Source organism: Aedes aegypti, chromosome 2 (genome assembly GCF_002204515.2).
Source record: "Aedes aegypti strain LVP_AGWG chromosome 2, AaegL5.0 Primary Assembly, whole genome shotgun sequence".
In the NCBI taxonomy this organism is placed as follows: domain Eukaryota; kingdom Metazoa; phylum Arthropoda; class Insecta; order Diptera; family Culicidae; genus Aedes; species Aedes aegypti.
This window is the reverse complement of record NC_035108.1, coordinates 13,823,441-13,845,988: the sequence shown is the minus strand read 5'-3', so window position 1 is coordinate 13,845,988 and position 22,548 is coordinate 13,823,441. Positions and strand designations below refer to the sequence as shown.

General features: G+C 41.7%; 2 protein-coding genes across 2 annotated transcripts; one reads left to right on the top strand and one right to left on the bottom strand.

Moving 5' to 3' along the window:
• Window positions 1-1,984: 1,984 nt before the first annotated feature.
• On the top strand, window positions 1,985-14,218 carry LOC5575758 (kinesin-like protein KIF23). The gene is made up of 4 exons (XM_001662129.2): window positions 1,985-2,202; window positions 2,265-2,993; window positions 11,958-13,344; window positions 13,623-14,218. The coding sequence occupies exons 1-4, from the start codon at window positions 2,192-2,194 to the stop codon at window positions 14,106-14,108; spliced, it is 2,613 nt and encodes an 870-aa protein (XP_001662179.2). The 5' UTR covers window positions 1,985-2,191; the 3' UTR covers window positions 14,109-14,218.
• On the bottom strand, window positions 14,154-15,386 carry LOC5575750 (THUMP domain-containing protein 1 homolog). Its single transcript, XM_001662128.2, has one exon. The coding sequence runs from the start codon at window positions 15,243-15,245 to the stop codon at window positions 14,229-14,231; it is 1,017 nt and encodes a 338-aa protein (XP_001662178.1). The 5' UTR covers window positions 15,246-15,386; the 3' UTR covers window positions 14,154-14,228.
• Window positions 15,387-22,548: the final 7,162 nt, after the last annotated feature.

The following is a 22,548-nucleotide window of genomic DNA, read 5'->3' as shown; positions in this document are numbered from 1 at the left end:
GCCTTCCATGCTCGGAATTTTTCACAGCTTGCCTTCTGATGCCCCAATTTCTTGCAGAAAAAACACCGATCTTTCTCGGTTCTCGAATCCGCATACAGAACGTTCTCGGACCCGTCATCATCACCATTGCACTGCTTCTTTTTCTGTCAGTCGTCTATGAGCTTGCCTTTCACCATGTCCAAGGTCAAATATTGTTCCGGTCGGGCTTCGAGAGCGGTCACCAACGTCTCATATTCTTCCGGTAGACTGCTGAACAGAATGGCAACCACCCGAATAAAAAATACAATACAAAAACAACATAACGTATTGTAACAGTACCATTCAATATATTGGAAATACAATACAGTATATGTAAAATGACAATACAGTTACAGTACAATACATTGTTTTGAACAGTTCACTGTATGGTATATGAGATTTTTGCAATATAATGTATGGGTGGTTAAGTATCGTAACAATACAAATATAGATATTTTCTCATACAAACATTTTGAAAATACAATACGATATAATGTTCATGTATTGTCTTGATTAGCAATTCGTGTATTGTTGTACAATACAAAAACAATTCAACGAACTGTATCATGGTTGCATTCGTCGTTACAGCTAATGTCAAGGGACTTCTAAAAAACTACTTATTTTAACTTTTTGAATATTTTTCACCCAACATTTCTTGCTTTCTGAACTTGTTTTGTTTATTTCTTTCAGCAAAGCTACATAGAAAAAAGCAACAGTTGTTTTACGCGAAAATAGGAATTTGACCAAAATTGTAAGGTATAAAACCAATCAAAAACAATACAATGTTCTGTTACAATATATTATATTGTTTTTGAATTGTATGTCCAAACAAGAATAATATCGCTTCGACATTCAATTACAATACGCTGTATTGTATCCAATACGTTATATTGTACATTAATGGTTTATTCCATTCACTGAATGATACGTTTTTATCCGGGCAGCCACTGGTCGTCCAGGATTTTTTCAGGCTGCAAATTGTTGAGCTTCTCGAACAACTCCACCAGCTTCGACACGTGCGCTTCCATATCTCCATGCTTCTCCAGGCGTAAACTGCAAATTTTCCGCATCACCGAAACCTTTGTCGTCAACGTTTTCTTCACGTGGAAATTTTCCAGAGCATTCCACGCATCCGCAGCCGATTTAGCCTTCCTTATGTGGATTAATTGGTTGTCCTCCACGGCCAATCCGATCGTTGCCAGCGCTTGCTCGTCCTTTGTTCTCCAGGCATCCGTGACAGGTTCCGGTTTCACATCCGCAACAACCGACCAGTTCCCTTCCTTGGTCAGCAACAGCTTCATCCTGAAACTCCAATTATCGTAGTTGTAGCCATTCAGCTTCGGAAACGATACCAGTCTGTCCCCCATCTCGGTGGACGAAAAAACTTTTTCTTCGCCAGATCCGATTCCGGTCCCAAAGGCCCATAACCTATTGGCGGAATGTGGGAGTCAATCGGACTGGACTTGAAAAGATAAACTTGACTACAATTAAAATACGTCTTTATTAGTTGGTAGTATAATTCAAACTAAGAATTAAAATTGAAAATTCAAATTTCAAGGGTTGCTTCGATTGTCGATGGCATGCTGCGTTGCATACACAATAGAATTATTAGTAATAGAACGCTAATGGCGTTGTTGTCACAAACTGATTTTAATTATTATTACCTTAAATTATGGTTTTTCATTCTTTGTTCAATACCATGCCGTTGTTTTGGTTTTTAAAAGTAATCTGACACTTTGAGGCCCGGTACTCAAGCTGTCAGTTCGTGGCAAACTAGATGTTGGTAACACGAATAGCAGCGACATTAGCATTCTTAGGTTAATGCTTCTACTGCATACACTCGACAATTTTTTGGGTAGTCTGATTTCTCCATGTAAGCGCCACTTTTCGGTGCAGTTCCGAAATTGCGCTACTCCATCATCGATTAGGTCGATATCCCTTTTTTTGGCTCATTTGGGCACTGATTGCGTGCTCCGCTTTGCGTGTCTTCCGCGCATTTCGGTGCTGTTTTTGCTGTTGTTGTTTTCTTGTAACGAACTTTTCATGAGTCCCGAGTGCCGAACGGATTATTTTAGATTTTAAGTGCATTTTCCGTCCTTTAGAACCGTAGATTCAATTGAAAAATTAATGAAAAACCTCTATTTGATACTGACGAAATACCACAGCTTCGAAAATGAAGACGATGTAAGTATTCGAGGGGTGATTTGAAGGGATCGCAAATGTCTAACGGATTTTACTTCCATCAGGCGCCAGAAAACTCCCATCAAGGTCCTACCGAAGGTGACGCCCCTGGCAAGTCGTGGAAATTCTGGCAACAACTTGCAAAGCGATCCGGTCCACGTCTATTGCCGCGTCCGTCCGTTACCCTGCGAATCCGATCTGTCCTGTTTGCGGGTCACCGCTCACAATACGGTCGTTTTGACGCCGCCGGAAATTGCCATCAACTATAAGATTACGAACCTGAAGGAAACGCAGTACATTTTTAAGCATGTCTTCGAGGCTTCCGCTTCCCAGCACGAAGTCTATTCTTCGGTGGCTCAGCCCCTAGTGGAAGGATTGGTACGTGGAAGGAATGGGTTGCTCTTTACCTATGGGGTCACCGGAAGTGGAAAAACTTACACCATGACTGGGGACATTCACCACCGGGGGATTATGCCCCGATGCCTGGATGCACTATTCCGGACGATTGCGGATTTCCAAGCGAAAAAGTTCGTGTTTAAGCCGGACCGTTTGAATGGGTTCGATATCCTGTCCGAGGCGGATGCAATGTTGGAACGCCAGGCGGAAATGCACTCCAAGATGAACAAAGCGAAGCGAAATAAGGAACTGGATCCGGAGATTGCCTCGAAAGCGTCGGTGGAACCGTCCGAACTGAGCGGAATCGACGAGGACAATATCTATTCGGTGTTCATTACGTACGTGGAGGTGTATAACAACTGCGTTTACGATCTGTTGGAAGAGACGACCATTCAGAAGTGAGTATTTTCTACTAACAGGGCCAAATATAGGGCTAAAGGATAGCAAGTTTCTTTTTAGAGACTTGGCACTATTTTTACGCAAGTATATTTAAGGTAAAGATAAATCGAAGCCAAACCTCAAATTTTCAAGAGCACGAATCTGGAGAACCGAACGTCCGTTCAGGCAGAAAACTTAATCGATTGGTCACTATCATCTGGTGGTGACCAATCGATTAAGTTTGCAGCTCAAACGAATGTTCGGTTCTCCAGATCCGTGCTCTTGAAAATTTGAAGTTTGGCTTCGACTCAAGTCTCTATTTTAAGCAAAATTGTCTAAAAGTCTGCTATTTTCTTATTCTGCTTGCAGTAAATTCTGATGCAAAATTCTGCAGGCTCCATATAAATCTTGAGAGACTATTACGCGACTATTTAACTGATTTTTCAAATAAGCTTCTGGAATTATTCTTGTAATTTCTCTAGAATTTTCATCAGGAATACTTTCAGGAACTCCTACAGTGATATCTACAAAATTATTCTAGAGATTCCTCTTCCAATCCTCTCAGAAATACTTCGGCGACTTTTCAAAAGGATGTATAGCAGTGGCGCGGGAAGTAGGTAGGACAGGTAGGACATGTACTACGCACCTAAACACCTGGGTAGGACAGTCAAAGGATTGTCCTACCCACGATTCGACAGCAGAAAGGTTGAAAACTAATTTAAACAATTTATCATTTGTTCAATATACATCCAAACTCGATCAACGTCGTAAGACACGATAAGGTATTTGATGGAGTTTCTGCGTGATGAAACATTTGTCAAGCATCTTCAGTTTTTCCTGAAAACTTTTGCGATTAGGGTCACTTCTTTGCAAAGAAAAACAAACTACACAAATTGGCACAATGTTTGGTGTTTATCCATTTGTTATCTACAAATAGATGAGGAAATAAGAACAACCTCTTTGGTTAGTTTGGCCTATTTTTGTCAAATTTGTTTAATAAAGATATAAAAATAAAGGATATTCATTTTTACCCTCCCCTTGGTTATGCGACCTTGCCGCGATGGGAGGACATAATCCATTAGCCCATATGATGGAAACCAAAGGCGTAACCTGTAGTGGTGGTATCACATTTCGGCAATTTTTGCTTAAAGCCGCGTCATAATTCATATGGCATAGACGCAATAATATCTCGGATGTGATCCAACGGACATTCTGCGTCATTGATAGAATTGATGCCCATTTCAAATAATTAATCTATTCGAAGTGGACATTAATACTATTGGTGACGTTCAGTTTGCCTTTTGCTAACCAGAATGATCCGTAGCCACTCTTACTATTAGCTAGGTAGATACATCGTTATCATATACGACGTAGGGGATACATAGGAACTCTTAGGAAAATGACTAGTAGATTCACTGAGTAGAAATAAGTGGCAACAATCTTATTTTAATATGGTTTTTACATTGCCATAATAAGAAATACCTCTTTTGTAACAACGGTATAAATAATCTAATTCCAGCTTCATTTTCGCAAAATTTACAAGTAGAAAGTAGGCGTAGTGAAGCATTGCGTTTGCCACCGAAAAGTGAAGCATGTAGGAGACTGTAATAGAAGCCTAAGGTAACTTTACTCTTCAATATTCACTATAAAATGACTATGGAAACTAAGACGCTGAGATCGATCATTAGGGTACACTTGCTAGTTTCGAAAAATTGTTGAACAGACAAGGAAAGCGATTTTTTTCTTTAAGGATATATGAACGTAATGACCAATAAACACTTTTAACAACAAAAAATAAAATTAACTAGAACTACTACTAAACAGCCTAATGTTGTTAAAACTTGACGACAATTGACATTTAAGACTCTAATCTTACGTAAAAGACAGGAGTAATCAGAATAGCACTTGAATGACAAATTATTCAAAACCATTTCGACTAGACAGTATTAGTAATGACACTACTACACAACTATTTCAAACAAATGTGTAAGTGGTGAACTCGCCAAGGGCGAAAAGCCACTCTAATAAAGATAAATAATAATAATTCAAACAAATTCTGATGGAGCTGTTGATTTTCACAATGCTTCCTTTTCTCAGAAGCAAGGGAATATGGGCACTTTTCAAAAACTACCACGTCACAATAATAAAAAAAACAGTGTTCATGTGGGCGCCATGGCCTAGTCCGTCTGAGTATTGGTCCTGGTAGAGGGGAAACTTGGCAAAAGCCAGACCGAGGGTTCAGCCTTGACAAGTTAAGCTGTCAGGCAGCTCCAACTGAATACCTCAAAAAAAAAAAAAAAAAAAAAAAAAAAAAAATAAAGTCACTATTATTTTACTGCCTGACTGCTACCAGCCCTGCTCTAGGAGATCTTCCAAAGATTCGTACAGAATTTCTTTTTAGGAAATTCATAATGGTTTAGTGCAGAGTGTTTGAAAACAATAGCTCAAAAGATTTTTTTTATTTTTAAGAAACCCTGCAAATGTTTCTTCGCCTGTTCATGTGGATTTCTTCAAGAATTCATTCACGTTTTCTCTCAGAAATCGAAAATTCCTTGAGGGGTTCTTCAAACAACTAGTTTTACCAAGCATTTATTGAATAGTTTGTCAAAAAAATCCATGCAATCTTCAAATTTAATTTAATTTTTTTTTTAATTTCCTTCAAATATTGCTTAAGAAATTTCTAGAGAGCTGTTTTTCAAGAAATTTCTTAAGAAAATCCTAAGAAATACTACTGCAAGATTCTAGCGATTTTTAATCAGAGAGTCATTGCAGAGAACCTTGTTCATTAAGGGTGACTTAAACAAGTTTTGTAAGAGGTTTATCTAGGATTTCTTTAAAAATTCCTCACTTGTTTATTTTTCAGAAAATTTTCTGGTTATTTCCCAGGAGACATTCCTGGAAGAAAAAAAACTTTCAAGATTTATGCTTAGTTTCCTGTTACTATCAAGAAAAGCAAAGAAATCTCATTACTGAATGGATCAAGTAATTTCCTACAGGGAGGTTCATTTGATATGACATTTCTTCTAAACTGCGTGCTGCGATCAAAAAAAATGAGATCTTCTTTAAAATTTCTGGAAGCAATTTTTTCATGCATCTTGAGAAAATCTCAAAGGATTCATTTTTTGTACAAATCTTAGATGTAATTTTGGAGGATGTGCCAGAAAAATCGATGGATGAATCACTGGATAAAATCGTGGGTGTATGAACTTCTTGAAAAATTCCTCAAAGATTATTACTGAAATAATCTTTGGAGATCTTCCATTTCTGTAGTTTTCCTTGGGGAAATTCATGTTGAATTCTTGAGGTATCCTGAATAAAATTCTTAGAGAAATCTCCTATGAAAGTTCGTAGAGAAATTCCATGGAAAACAATAAGAAAAATAAAAAATCGATGAAATTCCTAGAGAAAATCATTATAAAACAAATTCAGTAATACTTGTCGTAATGTCCAAGAGGAATTAAAAAAAAAATCTTGGATCTTAGAAAAATGCCTGCTCTGATTCTATGAAGAATCAACGTCTTAAAACTTAGCTCTTTCTAGGTTTTATTTTCCTGGTTCCTTCAATTTCCTATTTTTAAGGCACTCAGTCGCTACCAGCTTTGTTAAAGCGAAAAGCATTTTAAGTCTTGTGGTAACGACTCGCATGAAAATGAGGGGGTTAGAAGCAATAAGGGGGGTCAGGGACAAATACCTTGTTTTAAGAAAATCTATTTAAAAGTTTTTTCCGCAATTTTTCATTCTATACAAGTACACGCAGAAGAATTTTAATATGTTGAAACTAAGAAACCATTGATTAGAATCAATAATTTGTGTATGTATCAAATCAATTCATTCGCATGTTAGCTTCTAAACCAGTATATTTTTAAAACAACAAATTTTCTAGTTGAATGAAAAAAATTGTAGTAGATTTTCGCTTCAACAATTTACAATTATTATTTCTATAATTGTGATTTATAGAATCTACAATATTTTTCATTTACGGTCGCCATCATGTATTTGTGAGAAAAAGTGACGCGAATGAAATGAATAGAGCTGAAAGTATATCCGATGAAAAACGATAAGAATTCATTAACATGCTGCAATTTTTTGATTTATCGGACGGTAAGTATTTGAGGCAAGTTAATACTTTCAGAAGACATTTCATTTATATATCACACAATTTATTGTCAGCCTATATGTGCCGAAGAAATGGAAACTATACTTTTAGCGGCAGGAGTAAAACTATAGCACATGAAAAGCAAAAGGTAATTATAAAAACAGTCCATGTAATTAACAAATGAATCAATTTGCATATTTGTTCCAGAATGTGCCGTCCGGGTTGTTCAGGAACGACAACGGCTGGTGAAATTCGATGTGAGCTGCTCACAACCTATGGAACCATCTAGAGATGAACTTTGTTCTAGAACATCACAATCATTTATTCTGATTAGATAAACATGATTATATAATAAACGAACAAGCATCAATAAAAATATCGCCTTTTGCAACTTTGGTTGAGGTTTATTAAAATTAAAATATTATTTTATTAAATGAACAGTTATTATTTTTTGTTTCTACATGACTCATACAGTTACTTCAATACAATGTTTTTATAGATTCAACAAATGATATTTTTGTTTCGAAAAATATATTTTTTGTATTTGACAGTTAGCTGCTTTGAGGCATTTTCAGAAACAACAATATTTATTGTAGGAATAAATGAGTATATTTATTGAAACAACAATAAATGCTGGTAAGCCGTGGGTCTACAATAAAATTTGTTGAACCTATGCAGAAATCTGTTGAATTTACAATATATTTCTCTGCGTGTAGTAGGGTCGGTGTTCCCTTAGTGGACAGTCCCCTATAGTCGCACTAGTGGCTTTTTACGGCCGTTATGCTATAAACCTTTTCAAAACATTTTTTGACATGAAGGTCAGGAGCTATTTATCTCAGTACCATTGATACACAGCTTGATTTTGTTCAAAAAATGATCTAAATAATTAGTTTTGCTTAAAATAAACCTATTGTTCCTATAGTAGCAATACTGAGAGAAACTATTTTTTATTTTACAAAATAATTGATGAATTAAGAACTTTTTTTACATCAAACGAAAGCTTTTAATCCACACTTTGTAGGAAAAATATAAAAGTTTTGTAAACATACGGTTTTGATAAGTATTTTGCCCACGCCGGGATGCTAGTGCTACTATAGGAACAGAAATTAGAAATAGTGCTACCATAGGCACATGTATTCCTATAGTGGTACACGCGATAATAAATGCAAACATTTGAGTTTTCGTAGTTTTCATATTTTTCCCACAAAACCAAGATAAAAAGCTTTCAGATGATGAAAAAATAATGACGATAGCGTTATTTTTCGATTTTATACGAATTTTTGTTCTTAGCTATGCGGCTATTGGTACATCGACCCTATGGGAATCAGTCTTCTAAGAATCATGATGTTTCTTTTTCTCCTGAGCGAAAAAATCACCTGAAAATATCGTTAGAACGAATCGTTCAGAATCAAAATGTCACTAAACACTTTGCGTCAAGTTATATCTATAAATCAAAGTTCAAATCCTATTTTGCATGCTTGGTGGATTAGATAACAAAAAAGTTTGATAAATCAAACTTTAAATTTTATATAAATGTCAATAAAAACAGTTTTTTACACAACTTTGGCGACTAGTAGCCAAAAATTGTGACTTGCTGGAATATTTCTTAATTCTTATTCTACGAGTGGCGTAAGGTGAGAATCGTCGGTGAGGTGACAATTGTCGACTCGAGTGAAGTGACTCGCCGTGTAAATCAAATGGAGACTCACTTCACTCGTGTCGAGAATTGTCACCTCGCTTGTCGTCACGAAACCGACGATTCTCACCTCACGCCACTCGTTGAATAAGCCCAATCGTTGAATTGTTTATTTTTGCAAAATTTGCTAAGACTGTTCGTCCAAAATTTAAAAGTTTATAATATTAATTAAAATTTATATTGAACAAAATCATGTTCTATCAAAGTAGCTGAATGGATTCATAGATAAAAAAAACCAATGAATACAATTTTTTATGAAAATTTTCAGAGAGAATGAAAGACGAATTTATTAGTGCACAATCAATCATTCTCATTCAAAAGTTACAGAATAATTGTCGGTCAGTGTAAAACATTCTTTCAAATTGGCTGTACGAAATTCTTTCTACTCTATGAACATATTTATCGGGAATTTGTTGGATTGTATCATGGAACTGAATTAAGTGGCGTTTGACAAATTAAACTGCTCTGCAATAACATTTCTTACTAATTATAGCTTGAATGCAAATAGTTATTTATGCAACAAGTTGCAAAATTATGATTTTTTCAACGAGTTGCATACAACATTTTTTGCTATTACGAAAAAGTCCGTTTAAGCTGGATCATTTCCGAAAGCACAAACAAACTTTTAACAAAACCACGTGGGCTTACATCCAAGTGTAGTATTTTTCAATTGCGTAGGCTGCGACATAGTAGACTTGCATCATACAGACCCATATTCCCTATTGGAGGGCAGTACAGTAGCGGGTTATGCTGCCACCTCTACGAATGCTGGTCGATCCGTTCCCAGACAAGTATTGTCAGATCCGTCTGAAAATGCAGTTTGCCTAAAATGGATTTTTCTCGGTATCCATGCAAAATACCCTAGATTTCGGAAGCAGGGCGTATTGGAGCGCATTCGGATGCGAATCGAATGCACCACTACCGAAGTTAGGTATCTCGCATAGATTCTGAGAGAAGTCTAACTTATTCTAACTTTTCATCGCGTCGACAATACCACCAGTTCTGAATCTGGATCGCACATCACATATAAAATCAGATTTTTTTGAAACGGAATCGCAAAAACAGTTTTGCGTGCCAATTAGTCAAAAAGGCGTGGGAGAAAATGCGATTCTTTTAATTATCAATGACATTAACCTAATTAAACAAAATTTCGTAATCCCTGGGCTTGGGATTATATTTTCCAGGGAGCGATGAATTTTGATAATTGATCGCTGTTGTTAGTAGTTTTGATTAGATGTTGGGTAAATTTCAAAGCAATGGCAACCTTTTTATTACAAAATTTAGATTTTATCTTCTGACCTAAAGATTCTGGTTAAACTACTGTACTATGCAGTTGGGCTGCACTACGCTATCACTCATCAAAATTACTTTCACTTCGGGAAAATATAATTTCAAACTGGCGAGAAGATTACAGACTGAGGGTGGGTTAGGAGCACAATCAGACCCTTGAATGTGCAATGTGGGGTAGTAATTGGGAATGCCATTGACGGTTTGTAATCTTCTACGAGGTTTTCGAAAACCAACAGGGCGCGTGCACCGGGTTGCGGATAGGAGCAAAGGGAGATCAATAGCATCTACCTAAAATAATAGAGCAAAAAGCCGTTCCATGATTAGGTAATGTTAAGCGATCTTCTATGGTGTTCTAGTACTATAAAATTCTTCACTCACTGGGAATTCTGGCCTTGATAATATCAATAGTGATAAAAACATAAAATAATACCTAATACTTAATAAGTACAATGTAGCTTTAATGTAGTAATAAATGAAATAAAATCAATTTTCTATACTTGACAAGGTTTTGAAGACAATCAATGAGTGAAAGAACTACCTATTAGAAAAGCCACATCAGCTAAGTCTATACATATACAAATGTTGGTCATAGGGTCATGGCGAGCATTCGATATGTATGTCTATGACTGATTCTGATCTAATAGGGGCACTAGAAGACCACGCGGACAATTTCGAAACAAATTATTTTTATACATCGGTCTTACGTTCCGAAAGGCTCAGCTATGCTGCAAAGTAATTTTATAAGTTATTCATTACTGCTGTTTAATTGTTTATAATTCTAACAAAACTACATAATTAACTCATTACTAATCACTGTTCCTATATTCTCTTTTTCTCTCCTTCTTATCTGTTGCATGATTATGATCATCACTAATATAATGCATGAGCATGCACAATAAGAATAATTTCAGGATTGAAAGCAGTACATGGATACCTGGATAGAATAGCTTCGAAAAGGGCGCTCAAAATATAATATTTCTGATCAGGGAAGTATTATTATCAAGGGTATGTAAAATTTTTCCATTATTAACACTTAGATCACACAAACAAATGAACTAATAATATCAATTATTTTTAAAATATTTTTATGTAAATCAGCATCGTCAATCAGTGTAAAAACAGATAAAGTTTGTAAAGTTATCACCATCGATTAAATTGCGCTCTGTATAGTAATGTTCATTCAGTATCAAAATCTCCTAAAGCGTCGCATTGTGCCATCAGCAGCCCTTAGCATCACTCTCATATTGTTGTTATTTTGTTGTTTATAAAATTTCTAGAAAGCGATCAGCATATTCTTTCTTACTTGTACAATGGCCGATCTATTTGGAATTTTAATAAGTCAAATCAAACTTCAAAACTCAAATTTATTTATTTATTTTATTTATTTATTTACTTGAATCCATCAACAGGCAATAGCGAGCCCCAATGATGGTATACTTAAAACTACTAGGATTAAATTGCTTTCAGCACATTTACATTTTGCAGCATTAATCGCATTACTGTGTCAAGTCTTCTCCATTCCCTATACCCTACCCCAACCCTTCTTATCCTTTCCGATGGTGTTCAAGTGGTCCGCATAGACTATTACGGCCATTACCTATCCCTTACCCCGGCTTTGGACTGACTTGCGCTCTCATTGCCCCACCAAACGCTGCAAAATGAAAATGAAAATGACATTAACCTAATTAAACAAAATTTCGTAATCAAATCGTTCATCTTAAATTAGATGAACGTATGTGTAAAACAGTACTAACGAACGACTATTGAAACTTTTAAGAAGTTTGCGTAAATTTTAGCTGTATAACAAAATCGTGTAAAATTCATAATCACAAAATCAATAGGCTTAGAAAAGGATTCTTGAAGATGATGGTACCTAACAATGTTCTTTCTGGTTTATTTTAGGACACTGCAGAGCAAAATGGTCCGCGAGGATGCTAATCGCAATATGTTCGTTCACGGTGTCACGGAGGTCGAGGTCAAAACGATGGATGAAGCGCTGGAGGTGTTCCAGTTTGGCCAAAAGCGGAAGCGCGTTGGCCACACGATTCTTAACGCGGAGTCCAGTCGGTCTCATTCCGTTTTTACGATTCGTTTGGTGCAGGCTCCCGTAGACAATCACGGAGAGCATGCGGTTCAGGACAGAAATGCCGTCACGATCAGTCAGCTTTCGTTGGTGGATTTGGCGGGCAGTGAGAGGACCAGCAGAACTGGAAACACGGGTCAGAGACTACGTGAGGCCGGTAATATCAATAACAGTTTGATGACGTTGCGAACGTGTCTGGAGATTTTGCGGGAGAATCAAATGACGGGGAGTTCAAAGAAGGTACCCTACAGAGATTCAAAGATTACTCATCTGTTTAAGAATTATTTCGACGGCGAAGGACAAGTTCGGATGATCGTTTGCGTCAATCCGAGAGCGGAAGATTACGACGAGACGGCGCAGGTTATGAAGTTCGCAGAGATGACCCAAGACGTACAAATAACGCGGCCAACACCGGTCAAGGTTGATGTTGGCTTGACTCCAGGCCGCCGCAAGGCCAATCAACTGTTCAAGCTGGCAATGAACGACATCGAGAAGCGACACAATGAGGGTGTCAAAGTTGATGTTGATCTTGGGCTCGTCTACAGCTTGGGACCGAACTTCCCAGAATTGAAGATGAACGGTCCTGAGGCACAGGAGATCATTCGAGAGTTGGTGAAACTGCTGGAGATGAGAATCGCCAAACGCCGGTCGTTGTGCGATGATTACGATGCGCGACAGGATCGATTCCGAATGAATCTGCTGAAGATTGAAAAGGAAAACGTTGCTCTGAAAGCGGAGAATTCTTCGATCAAAGGAGTGCTGAACCAAAGCCGTCAGAAGATCAAGGCTATGGAGAACAAGATTGTGATCTACGAGAGCTCGATCGATGATCTGAATCGTCGCAATCGAACTCTAGAAGAAAGAGTCCGGGATCTACAAACGCAGCTGAATCAGAAAACCCAAATGCTCAATCAGAAAGAGATCGAAAAGGAACGCCAACGGAAGAAGTTCACCTCGAAGATTGCCGTCGAATCGGAGAAAATGAGCCGCGAGTTGGAAGTTAAGCTGCAGGAACAGAAGAACAAACTTCGCCAAGAGATGCGCGATAAGGACGAACGGCTGAGGCTAGTGTCGGAGATTATCAAGGGCGAAACGCCGATCAAGAAGGTTGCTCGTTCGAACAGCGTGGACGAATTGGCGACGCCCCTGACCAATCACGTGACCGGCACTCCCAATGGGGCACTGCAAACGCCACGTTCCAGAAGGGTAAGGACTTTTCTCTAATTACATTCATCATGAATAACCCAACAGATAAGGATCAGTGTTGGATTTAACTCAGAATTTGTCATGAAATAGTTATGCAATTAATGTGCCTCAATTCAATCACACTTTGGCACAGAATTCATGCAGTGATACTGATTTCCATGCAAATTACTCCAAGATTTTTGTCTAGGATATCTTTATGAAACAATTACGAAACAATCAGTAATTTTACTAAAGTTTTTATCATGGAAGTTATTGTACGCATTTATGTTTCTTTGTAGGGAGTTGCTGTGGCCAATCCCCGTCATCGTAGGTCCCGTTCTACCGGAGAGCGTTGGCTGGAGCACAGAGCTGCCAATCCCGTTCCGCTGGGAACCATCCTTCAGCCTTACTACACCGATCGGAAATCGGTAACGAAACTGACGGATGCTCGGGACGTGACCGGGGCCAAGGCTTCCAAATACTGTCTCATTTCGCAGGACGCTGATACCGAGGGCGAAGTGGAGACCAAAATCTTCAAAGGAGACGTGGTCCCGACTGTTGGCGGAGGAGCTCAAGTCATCTTCAACGACGTGGAATGTCTGAAGCAGTATTCACCGACAAGGTCGCCCAACAGCCGAAAGCGGTCCAGCAGCAATCATGTGACGACAGTTGCCGTTCCGGTGGCCAGCGCCCCGACACTGGCCGAGATTCAAGTGACGAGCTCCAAGCGTAGCACAGGGATCGAGGGAGTTGCCGGAAGCGGCGGAAAGAAGCCGAAGCATTGATTTTTCTTACTCGATTTTAAATAATTTAGATATTCGTTGTACATATTGAAGAAAGAAATTTTGATTTATTATTTTATTATTCCTGAATATAAAACCGATAATTCAACGTATAATAGTGTATTATTCCGCGGTAGATTCTACCGCATCTGACGCCGGAGTGTCCTCTGGCTTATCTTCCTTCAGCTTCTCGTCTGTCTTGACATCTGCTGTCGAGTCTTCGGTCATTTCGGCATCTTCTGTCGTCTTCACTTTATCGCCCTCTGAATTCTCTGTTGTCGCATCCGTCTTATCTTCTGCCTTCTCGACCTCCTTGTCCTCCGACTTTTCCTTATCACCTTCATCCCTTTGGGCACAAATCTCCACCATATTGTACTTCCTCAGCTGGAAGTAGTCCGGCACGACACTAATCAGACACAGTCCTTTGATGACTTCCACAATGATGGCCAGATCCGGATTCTTCAGATTGGCCTTGTTGTGAATGTTCTTCGAAGTAATCAGACCGGCCAGCTGGTCGATGACTTCGCTCCGGTCGACATTGTTGTTGAAACGCCTGTTGAACATGATGGCAAACTTCTTCGGTTCCTTCAGGAAGTACTTGTCGAATAGGGCGCCCGCTGCATCGATGATGTCCTTCAGATTGGCCCTGGTGACCACTTCGATCGGCATTAGCCGCAGAATGTTTCGGCTTTTGCGCTTCTTGGTTTCGTTTAGTTCGCGGAGGATTTTCAACGCAATCTCCTTGGGTTCCTTCAGGGTCGTTGTGATGAAGCAACAGTTCTTCGCTCCGGTTTCGACCGACTGGAACCGGAACTGAGGTCGCTGCTTCTTGGCTGCCTCTGCCTGATTTTGTACCTGAACTGAGATGTCAACTTCCTCCTCTTCGTCCTCGTTCTGATCGGCGGGAGTCTTTTCCTGGGTATCTTCCACTTTACCGTACAACTCGTCAGCGCATTCGTTCAGCAGCCGGTAGCTCTCCTGAATGCAGTCTTTTTCGCGGAAGTTGCACGTCACCATAAATCCACACTGCCCCGGTTCCAGGAACTTCTTGGCTCCGCCGGCAAACGCTTTGGCATAGTAATTTCGCTTGTCCGATTTCCCCTTTTTGTCCATCTTGGGACGCTTCGCTGCGGTCGACATCTGAGGAGGAGTAGGTACTGACTGGACTGAGAGAACAATAGAAACGGTTACTGTTTTATTCAAAATCGCGCCGCACGTTGAGAAGCCGAAGTCGAACCGATCGCGATTTGTTTACAAGACGAGTACGCCATGCTGACGTTACAGGCGTTACGCGCGATATGAGAGACATTCACTTCATTAGACTAATCCACTTATCAGTTCAAATTTTGCTGTGATTGTTTTCCTAAATACATAAGTGTTCTAGAATATGAAGAAGCTACAGGATTACTGCGAATAAAATAATTATCAAGCACCTAACAAATTAAAAAATAAATCTCGTAGAAGACTGAAATATACGTTAAAGCCAAAGGTATCTTTAAGATTAAGATTCACTTTTCGGTGGCAAATGCACAACACCTACTTGTTAATTTTACGAAAATGAAGCTGATTAGTTAGATGGCGATTTTATACCATTGTTACAAAAGAGGTATTCCTTGTTATGGCAATGTAAACACCAAATTAAAATAAGATTGTCGCCACTTAGTTCTACTCAGTGAATCTACTACCCAAGGAACAATTGGTAGCTTTTAAGATACTTACGTGTTTAATACAAGCTGCATAGCAGCAACCATTGCTGAACAAATTTTTAGTTGAATCATTAATTGAATAATATTAATTTCCGCTTATAAAAAAGCTGTTATTCCACTTGCAGTTTGTGTTTTGAATAAGAGCTGAATAAACCTCCGAAAATGCAAATATAGTAGCTTTTGTTCTACAACACATAAGAAGTTTAACAATTGACTGATTAAAAGCTTCTATAGGTTGTAGCCATCATTTTAGTAGCATATTGAACATTTGTGTTGCGAACATTATGTGCAACGCAAATATTTTACTCGGGTACCGCAGGCACCCGACGCCGAACTTGTCGTCGCAGCCACGTGAGTAGGTTGCCGTGGCAACGGCGCACCCGCGATCGTAGCAAGCGGGAAAAAATTCAAACTGAAAATGAGAAGTGAAAAAAATATTCGAGAAGAAGGAAGCATTTTTGTGTAGCAAGGAAGCAATAGTAAAACGTTTTTAAAATAGTTAATCAAATTAGTTAAATAGTCAGTTTAAATGAGTTTTTAGTTCATATTTACGCCAATTAGTTATCCGAGTGGAATTGAGTGGTTTGTTCCGTGGAAGTGTTTCGCTTGAGTCACGTGTTTGAAGTGCTGCATATCGTGGAACCTGGCTGGAGCCAAAACTGGTGCTCCTCTCCCCCAAAAAGCAGTTACTTCTGTCCGTCTTCAGGTGAGCCAACTGTCGGTCGATTCCGAACGAGCCACGCTGTAACATTTGGTCCTTCTGTCCGTCTACAGGTAAGCCAACTGTCGGTCGATTCCGAACGAGCCACGCTGTAACATTTGGTCCTTCTGTCCGTCTACAGGTGAGCCAACTGTCGGTCAATTCCGAACGAGCCACGCTGTAACATTTGGTCCTTCTGTCCGTCTACAGGTGAGCCAACTGTCGGTCGATTCCGAACGAGCCACGCTGTAACATTTGGTCCTTCTGTCCGTCTACAGGTGAGCCAACTGTCGGTCGATTCCGAACGAGCCACGCTGTAACATTTGGTCCTTCTGTCCGTCTACAGGTAAGCCAACTGTCGGTCGATTCCGAACGAGCCACGCTGTAACATTTGGTCCTTCTGTCCGTCTACAGGTGAGCCAACTGTCGGTCGATTCCGAACGAGCCACGCTGTAACATTTGGTCCTTCTGTCCGTCTACAGGTGAGCCAACTGTCGGTCGATTCCGAACGAGCCACGCTGTAACATTTGGTCCTTCTGTCCGTCTACAGGTAAGCCAACTGTCGGTCGATTCCGAACGAGCCACGCTGTAACATTTGGTCCTTCTGTCCGTCTACAGGTGAGCCAACTGTCGGTCGATTCCGAACGAGCCACGCTGTAACATTTGGTCCTTCTGTCCGTCTACAGGTGAGCCAACTGTCGGTCGATTCCGAACGAGCCACGCTGTAACATTTGGTCCTTCTGTCCATCTACAGGTGAGCCAACTGTCGGTTGATTCCGAACGAGCCACGCTGTAACATTTGGTCCTTCTTGTTAGCCGGTACAACGGTGCGCCCCTCTATCACACACCTTGTGCTGCAACATCGCGCACTACTATATGGTTATCATACCTTGTCCATTCAACACACTTTGATCCTTTTTCCATATAGTAAATAAACGATTCGCAACGACGTCGCGTGCTTTTACAATCGTCTCCGATAATCCCGTATTTTTCCGGTGTTTGTTCCTCCGAACGGCGTGATTCCACTTCGTAACCTGCCTCTGGTCTCACAGGTTATGGGCCCAGGTGGAAGTTCCGAGGAAAAAGTGTTTTTTCGGTCGATTTTTCCGGTGCAAAGTTGGTCGCGATTTGGCTCGTTTTCGGCGGGTGCTTCCGCGGTGCATTAGTGTGCGTGTGCTTTGCCGGACTGAAAAACTGTTTCGTTCGTGTGTGTCGGGATGGAAGCGCTGAGTAAATTCTCCAAACTGAACAACCAAAACTGGCAGTCATGGAAGTTCAGAATGGAGATGCTCTTGATTCGCGAAGAGCTTTGGTATGTGGTGGAAGAACCAAAGCCGGAGCCCGTGACGCCTAAGTGGTCAACGGATGACAAAAAGGCGAGGGCTACCATGGGGCTATGTGTTGAAGACAGTCAATATAGCCTCGTGAAGGGTGCGACTAACGCGAAAGATTTTTGGAAAGCGCTTCGTGATTATCATGAGAAGGTGACGGTCACTTCTCGAGTGAGTCTTCTACGAAAGTTGTGTAACCTAAACCTAGTGGAAGGTGGAGACATGGAGGCTCATTTGTTCGAGGTTGAGGAGTTGTTTAGTCGGCTGGAAAATGCCGATTTGAAGCTGGAGCAGCCGATGAAAATTGCGATGATGCTTCGCAGTTTGCCCGAGTCATACGGTGGGCTCGTGACAGCGTTAGAGAGTCGCTCTGACCAAGATTTGACAACCGAGCTCGTCAAATCAAAACTCCTCGACGAACACGAAAGGCGCAGGGAGCGAGGTGGTGGTCCCTCGCATGAGCGCGTAATGAAAAGTGACGTGAAGAACTCGAATAGTGTCGCGGAAAAAGTGTGCTTCTTCTGTAAGAAGAAAGGCCACTTGCGTCGCAACTGTCGGTTGCTGCAGGCGAAGAAAGAGCCAAAGGAAAACGAGAAGAGCCCCCACAAGGCGAAGCAAGTCAGTGCGGAGTGTACGAGTGCAATGTTGTTTATGGCCGGTGATAATCATAGTTGTGATTGGGTCATTGATAGTGGTGCGACTGCACACATGAGCAATGAGCGAAAATGGTTTTGTTCGCTCGACGAAACCGTTACTCCGGATGTGTCGCTGGCTGATGGCACCACAGTGAAGGCTGCGGGACGCGGAAAAGTGATTGTGTTTGGGGTTGATGGCTCTGGTGGCACAGTGGAAATTACTCTTGGTGAGGTACTGTATGTACCGTCGCTGAGCAGCAGCTTGGTGTCTGTGCCAAAGCTCACCGCAAGAGGATTGAAAGTGGTGTTTGCGGAGAACAGTTGTGACATTTGTGACGATTCCGAAAAGGTGGTTGCCAGGGGTGATCTTCGCGGATGTGTGTATCATCTGAAAGTGTCCGAAGTAGTGAGGAGTGCGAACAGTGCTCGGCACAATGAATTGTGTCAGCACCAATGGCACCGAAGATTTGGGCACCGAGACCCCACGATAGTGCAGAAAATGTGTAATCTTGCTGATGGTGTGAAGGTGAAGGACTGTGGAATCCGCCTCATGTGTGAGGTATGTCTTGAGGGTAAGTTGCCTCGAACGGCCATTCCAAAAACGGCCGAAAGGAAGTCAACACAGGTCCTAGATCTGGTGCACACCGATCTGTGTGGCCCGATGCGCACCACCACACCGGGAGGAAAGCGTTTCCTCATGACGGTAATCGACGATTACAGCCGGTATACCGTCGTGTACTTGCTTAGCAAGAAATCTGAGGCAGCCGATCGACTCATGGAATACGTCAGGTATGTAGAAAACTTGTTTGGCAGAAAGCCGCGTATAGTAAGATCAGATGGTGGTGGCGAGTATGCCAATGCGAGACTGCAGAAGTTTTTCGCTGCTGAGGGAATAAAGGTGCAATATACCACGGCATACACACCTCAGCAGAACGGCGTCGCCGAGCGGCGCAACCGTTATCTGCAGGAAATGGCCACAGCGATGCTTCTGGATGCGAAGCTGGACCATAGGTTCTGGGGTGAGGCAGTCCTTACCGCTGCTTACCTGCAGAACAGGCTGCCATCGAAATCGGTTGATGTTACTCCATACGAAAAGTGGCATGGTAGGAAGCCGAAATTGAACCACTTACGGGTTTACGGCTGCGAAGCGTGGGTTCATATCCCAGCGGTGAAACGCGGAAAGTTCGACGGTAAAGCTCAGAAGCTGGTGTTCATCGGCTATTCGGACCAACACAAGGCCTATCGATTCGTCGATCTGGCAACGTGGAAGGTCACCATAAGCCGTGATGCACGGTTTCTCGAAATGAACGAAGCGAAAGATCCATCTGGCGAAAAGGGAATCTTGAATGAAGAGGATGGTATTCCATTCACACCGGCACGGCAACTGGAGGGAAGAGAGCAACCGATTGCTGACCCTGTACCAGGTGAAGAGTGCGAAGAGTCTAACGACGAAGAATTCGATGAGTGCGAAGAGTATGTGGAGGAAGAGCCAGAATTGGCAGAAGATCCCTTGGCAATCAAAAATGAACCGATAAGTGACACTGACTATCCGATGAGTGACAATGACGATTTGATGAGTGACGAAGATAATCCAGTGAGTGAGATACGTGGAAAGCGAAAGAATCGCGGTAAAATGCCCAACCGGTATTCCGATTTTGTTGTGGGTGCAGCCACGCAAATGGTGAAAGAGCCGGTGACCTACAATGAAGCAGTAAACTGTGCGGAACGTGACTCCTGGAAGCAGGCGATGGATGACGAAATCCGGTCGCATGAGCGTAATGGTACCTGGGAACTTGCGGATCTGCCAGCAGGACGAAAGGTTGTGGGAAGTCGCTGGGTGTTTAAGGTCAAGCAAAATGAAGCAGGACAAGTGACACGTTTCAAGGCTCGTGTGGTGGCTCAAGGCCACATTCAGAAGTTCGGCGTCGACTATGACGAGATCTTCGCTCCCGTTACTCGTTATTCGACATTGAGGACACTGCTGGTGATAGCTGGAAGAGATGAGTTGGTTTTGAAACACCTGGATATCAAGACCGCTTATCTTTATGGCGAGATTAAAGAGGAGGTCTACATGCAGCAGCCACCCGGCTACGCAGTGCGCGGCCAAGAAACGAAGGTATGCCGATTGCGACGAAGCATTTATGGACTTAAGCAGTCCGCCCGTTGCTGGAACAAGAAGTTATCCAGTGTACTTAAGGCAATGGGCTTCACTGCGAGTCCCACCGATCCCTGCTTGTACATCGCTACCCGGAATGGACGAACAGTGTATCTCCTTGTATACGTTGATGATTTGCTAGTTGGATGCGCAGTTGAGGAGGAGATTACACGGGTGTACGAAGAGCTGAAGAACCACTTCGAGGTGAACTGGCTGGGTGATCCGAGATTCTTTTTGGGATTGGAGATTCGTAGAGATGCAGATGGAGTGTTTAGCTTGGGTGTACAGCAGTACATTCGCAAGTTGATCCAGAGTCTCGGACTTGAGAACGCGAAAATTGCACGAACTCCAATGGACACGGGCCATCTGAAGCTGGAGGAGAAAGGCGAGGCATTCTCGGACAACACGAAGTACCGTAGCGTTGTATGAGCTCTAATGTACATAGCAACTTGTGCTCGACCCGATATCGCAACGAGTGCTTCCATATTGGGAAGAAGCTTCGAGGCTCCGAAGGAGAGTGACTGGATAGCAGCAAAAAAGGTCGTCCGGTACCTAAAAGGTACAGCTGATTGGCGACTGAGGCTAGGAGGAGACACAGCTTCCATGCTGGAGGCATTCTCAGATGCAGACTGGGCCGGTGATCCCAGGACGAGAAAATCCATGACCGGATATGTATTGTTTTTCGGTGGTGGAGCTGTGACTTGGACGAGCCGACGACAAGATTGCGTTAGCCTCTCATCGATGGAGGCGGAGTACGTCGCCCTTGGCGAGGCGTGCCAAGAGGTGATGTGGACAAGGCGACTACTTCAAGACTTGGGCGAGAAACAAACGAATCCCACCCTGATCAATGAAGACAACCAAGGGTGTCTAAGTTTTGTGCACTCGGAGAGAACGACTAGAAGGTCGAAACACATAGAAACCAAACAGTGCTTCATCCGTGACTTAGTCGACCGTGGTGTCGTGAACCTGAAGTACTGTCCCACTGACGAGATGAAGGCGGACATTCTCACGAAGCCGCTTGGAGCGGTGAAGCATAAGCGTTTTGCTGAACAACTCGGACTCGCGGCTGATCGAGGGCCTTACGTTGAGGAGGAGTGTTAGCCGGTACAACGGTGCGCCCCTCTATCACACACCTTGTGCTGCAACATCGCGCACTACTATATGGTTATCATACCTTGTCCATTCAACACACTTTGATCCTTTTTCCATATAGTAAATAAACGATTCGCAACGACGCCGCGTGCTTTTACAATCGTCTCCGATAATCCCGTATTTTTCCGGTGTTTGTTCCTCCGAACGGCGTGATTCCACTTCGTAACCTGCCTCTGGTCTCACACTTCTGTCCGTCTACAGGTGAGCCAACTGTCGGTCGATTCCGAACGAGCCACGCTGTAACATTTGGTCCTTCGAATGCCTACGAACGGTCTATATGGAACCACAGGTACGTCGCTCTGGAAGAACGAATAAAGGTGTAGTTCCTAAGCGTTTAGATAATTACGTAGTAGAATTTCCGAAGCAAAGTAGTATGCTTTGTACTCCACCCAACCATCCCCACGGGGGAAAAAACGTTCCTGCTCAGCAAGGTACGACGCCGGAAAACAAATCTGTCGTTTCCGATGTATCGAAATCTGCCAAATCCCAATTGCGATCTAAAGGATCGCGGACCTCACGGAGCAGCAACACTGACAGCCAACTTAAGCTTCTGGATCTGGAGGAGCAGAACGAGGAGGCTGAATTGGGTCCTAAAATGTTTAATGAATTCTTGTTTTTATTTAATAATACGAAGGAGCATGTTATTGCAACAACTTTAGCAAGTTTTCCAGCTCAAATAACGGCTATAACATTTTTAAACTTCAATTTCAAAAATGGTTTCGAATATGAACCTTGACACTTGTGATCTTGTTTGACATTCACTT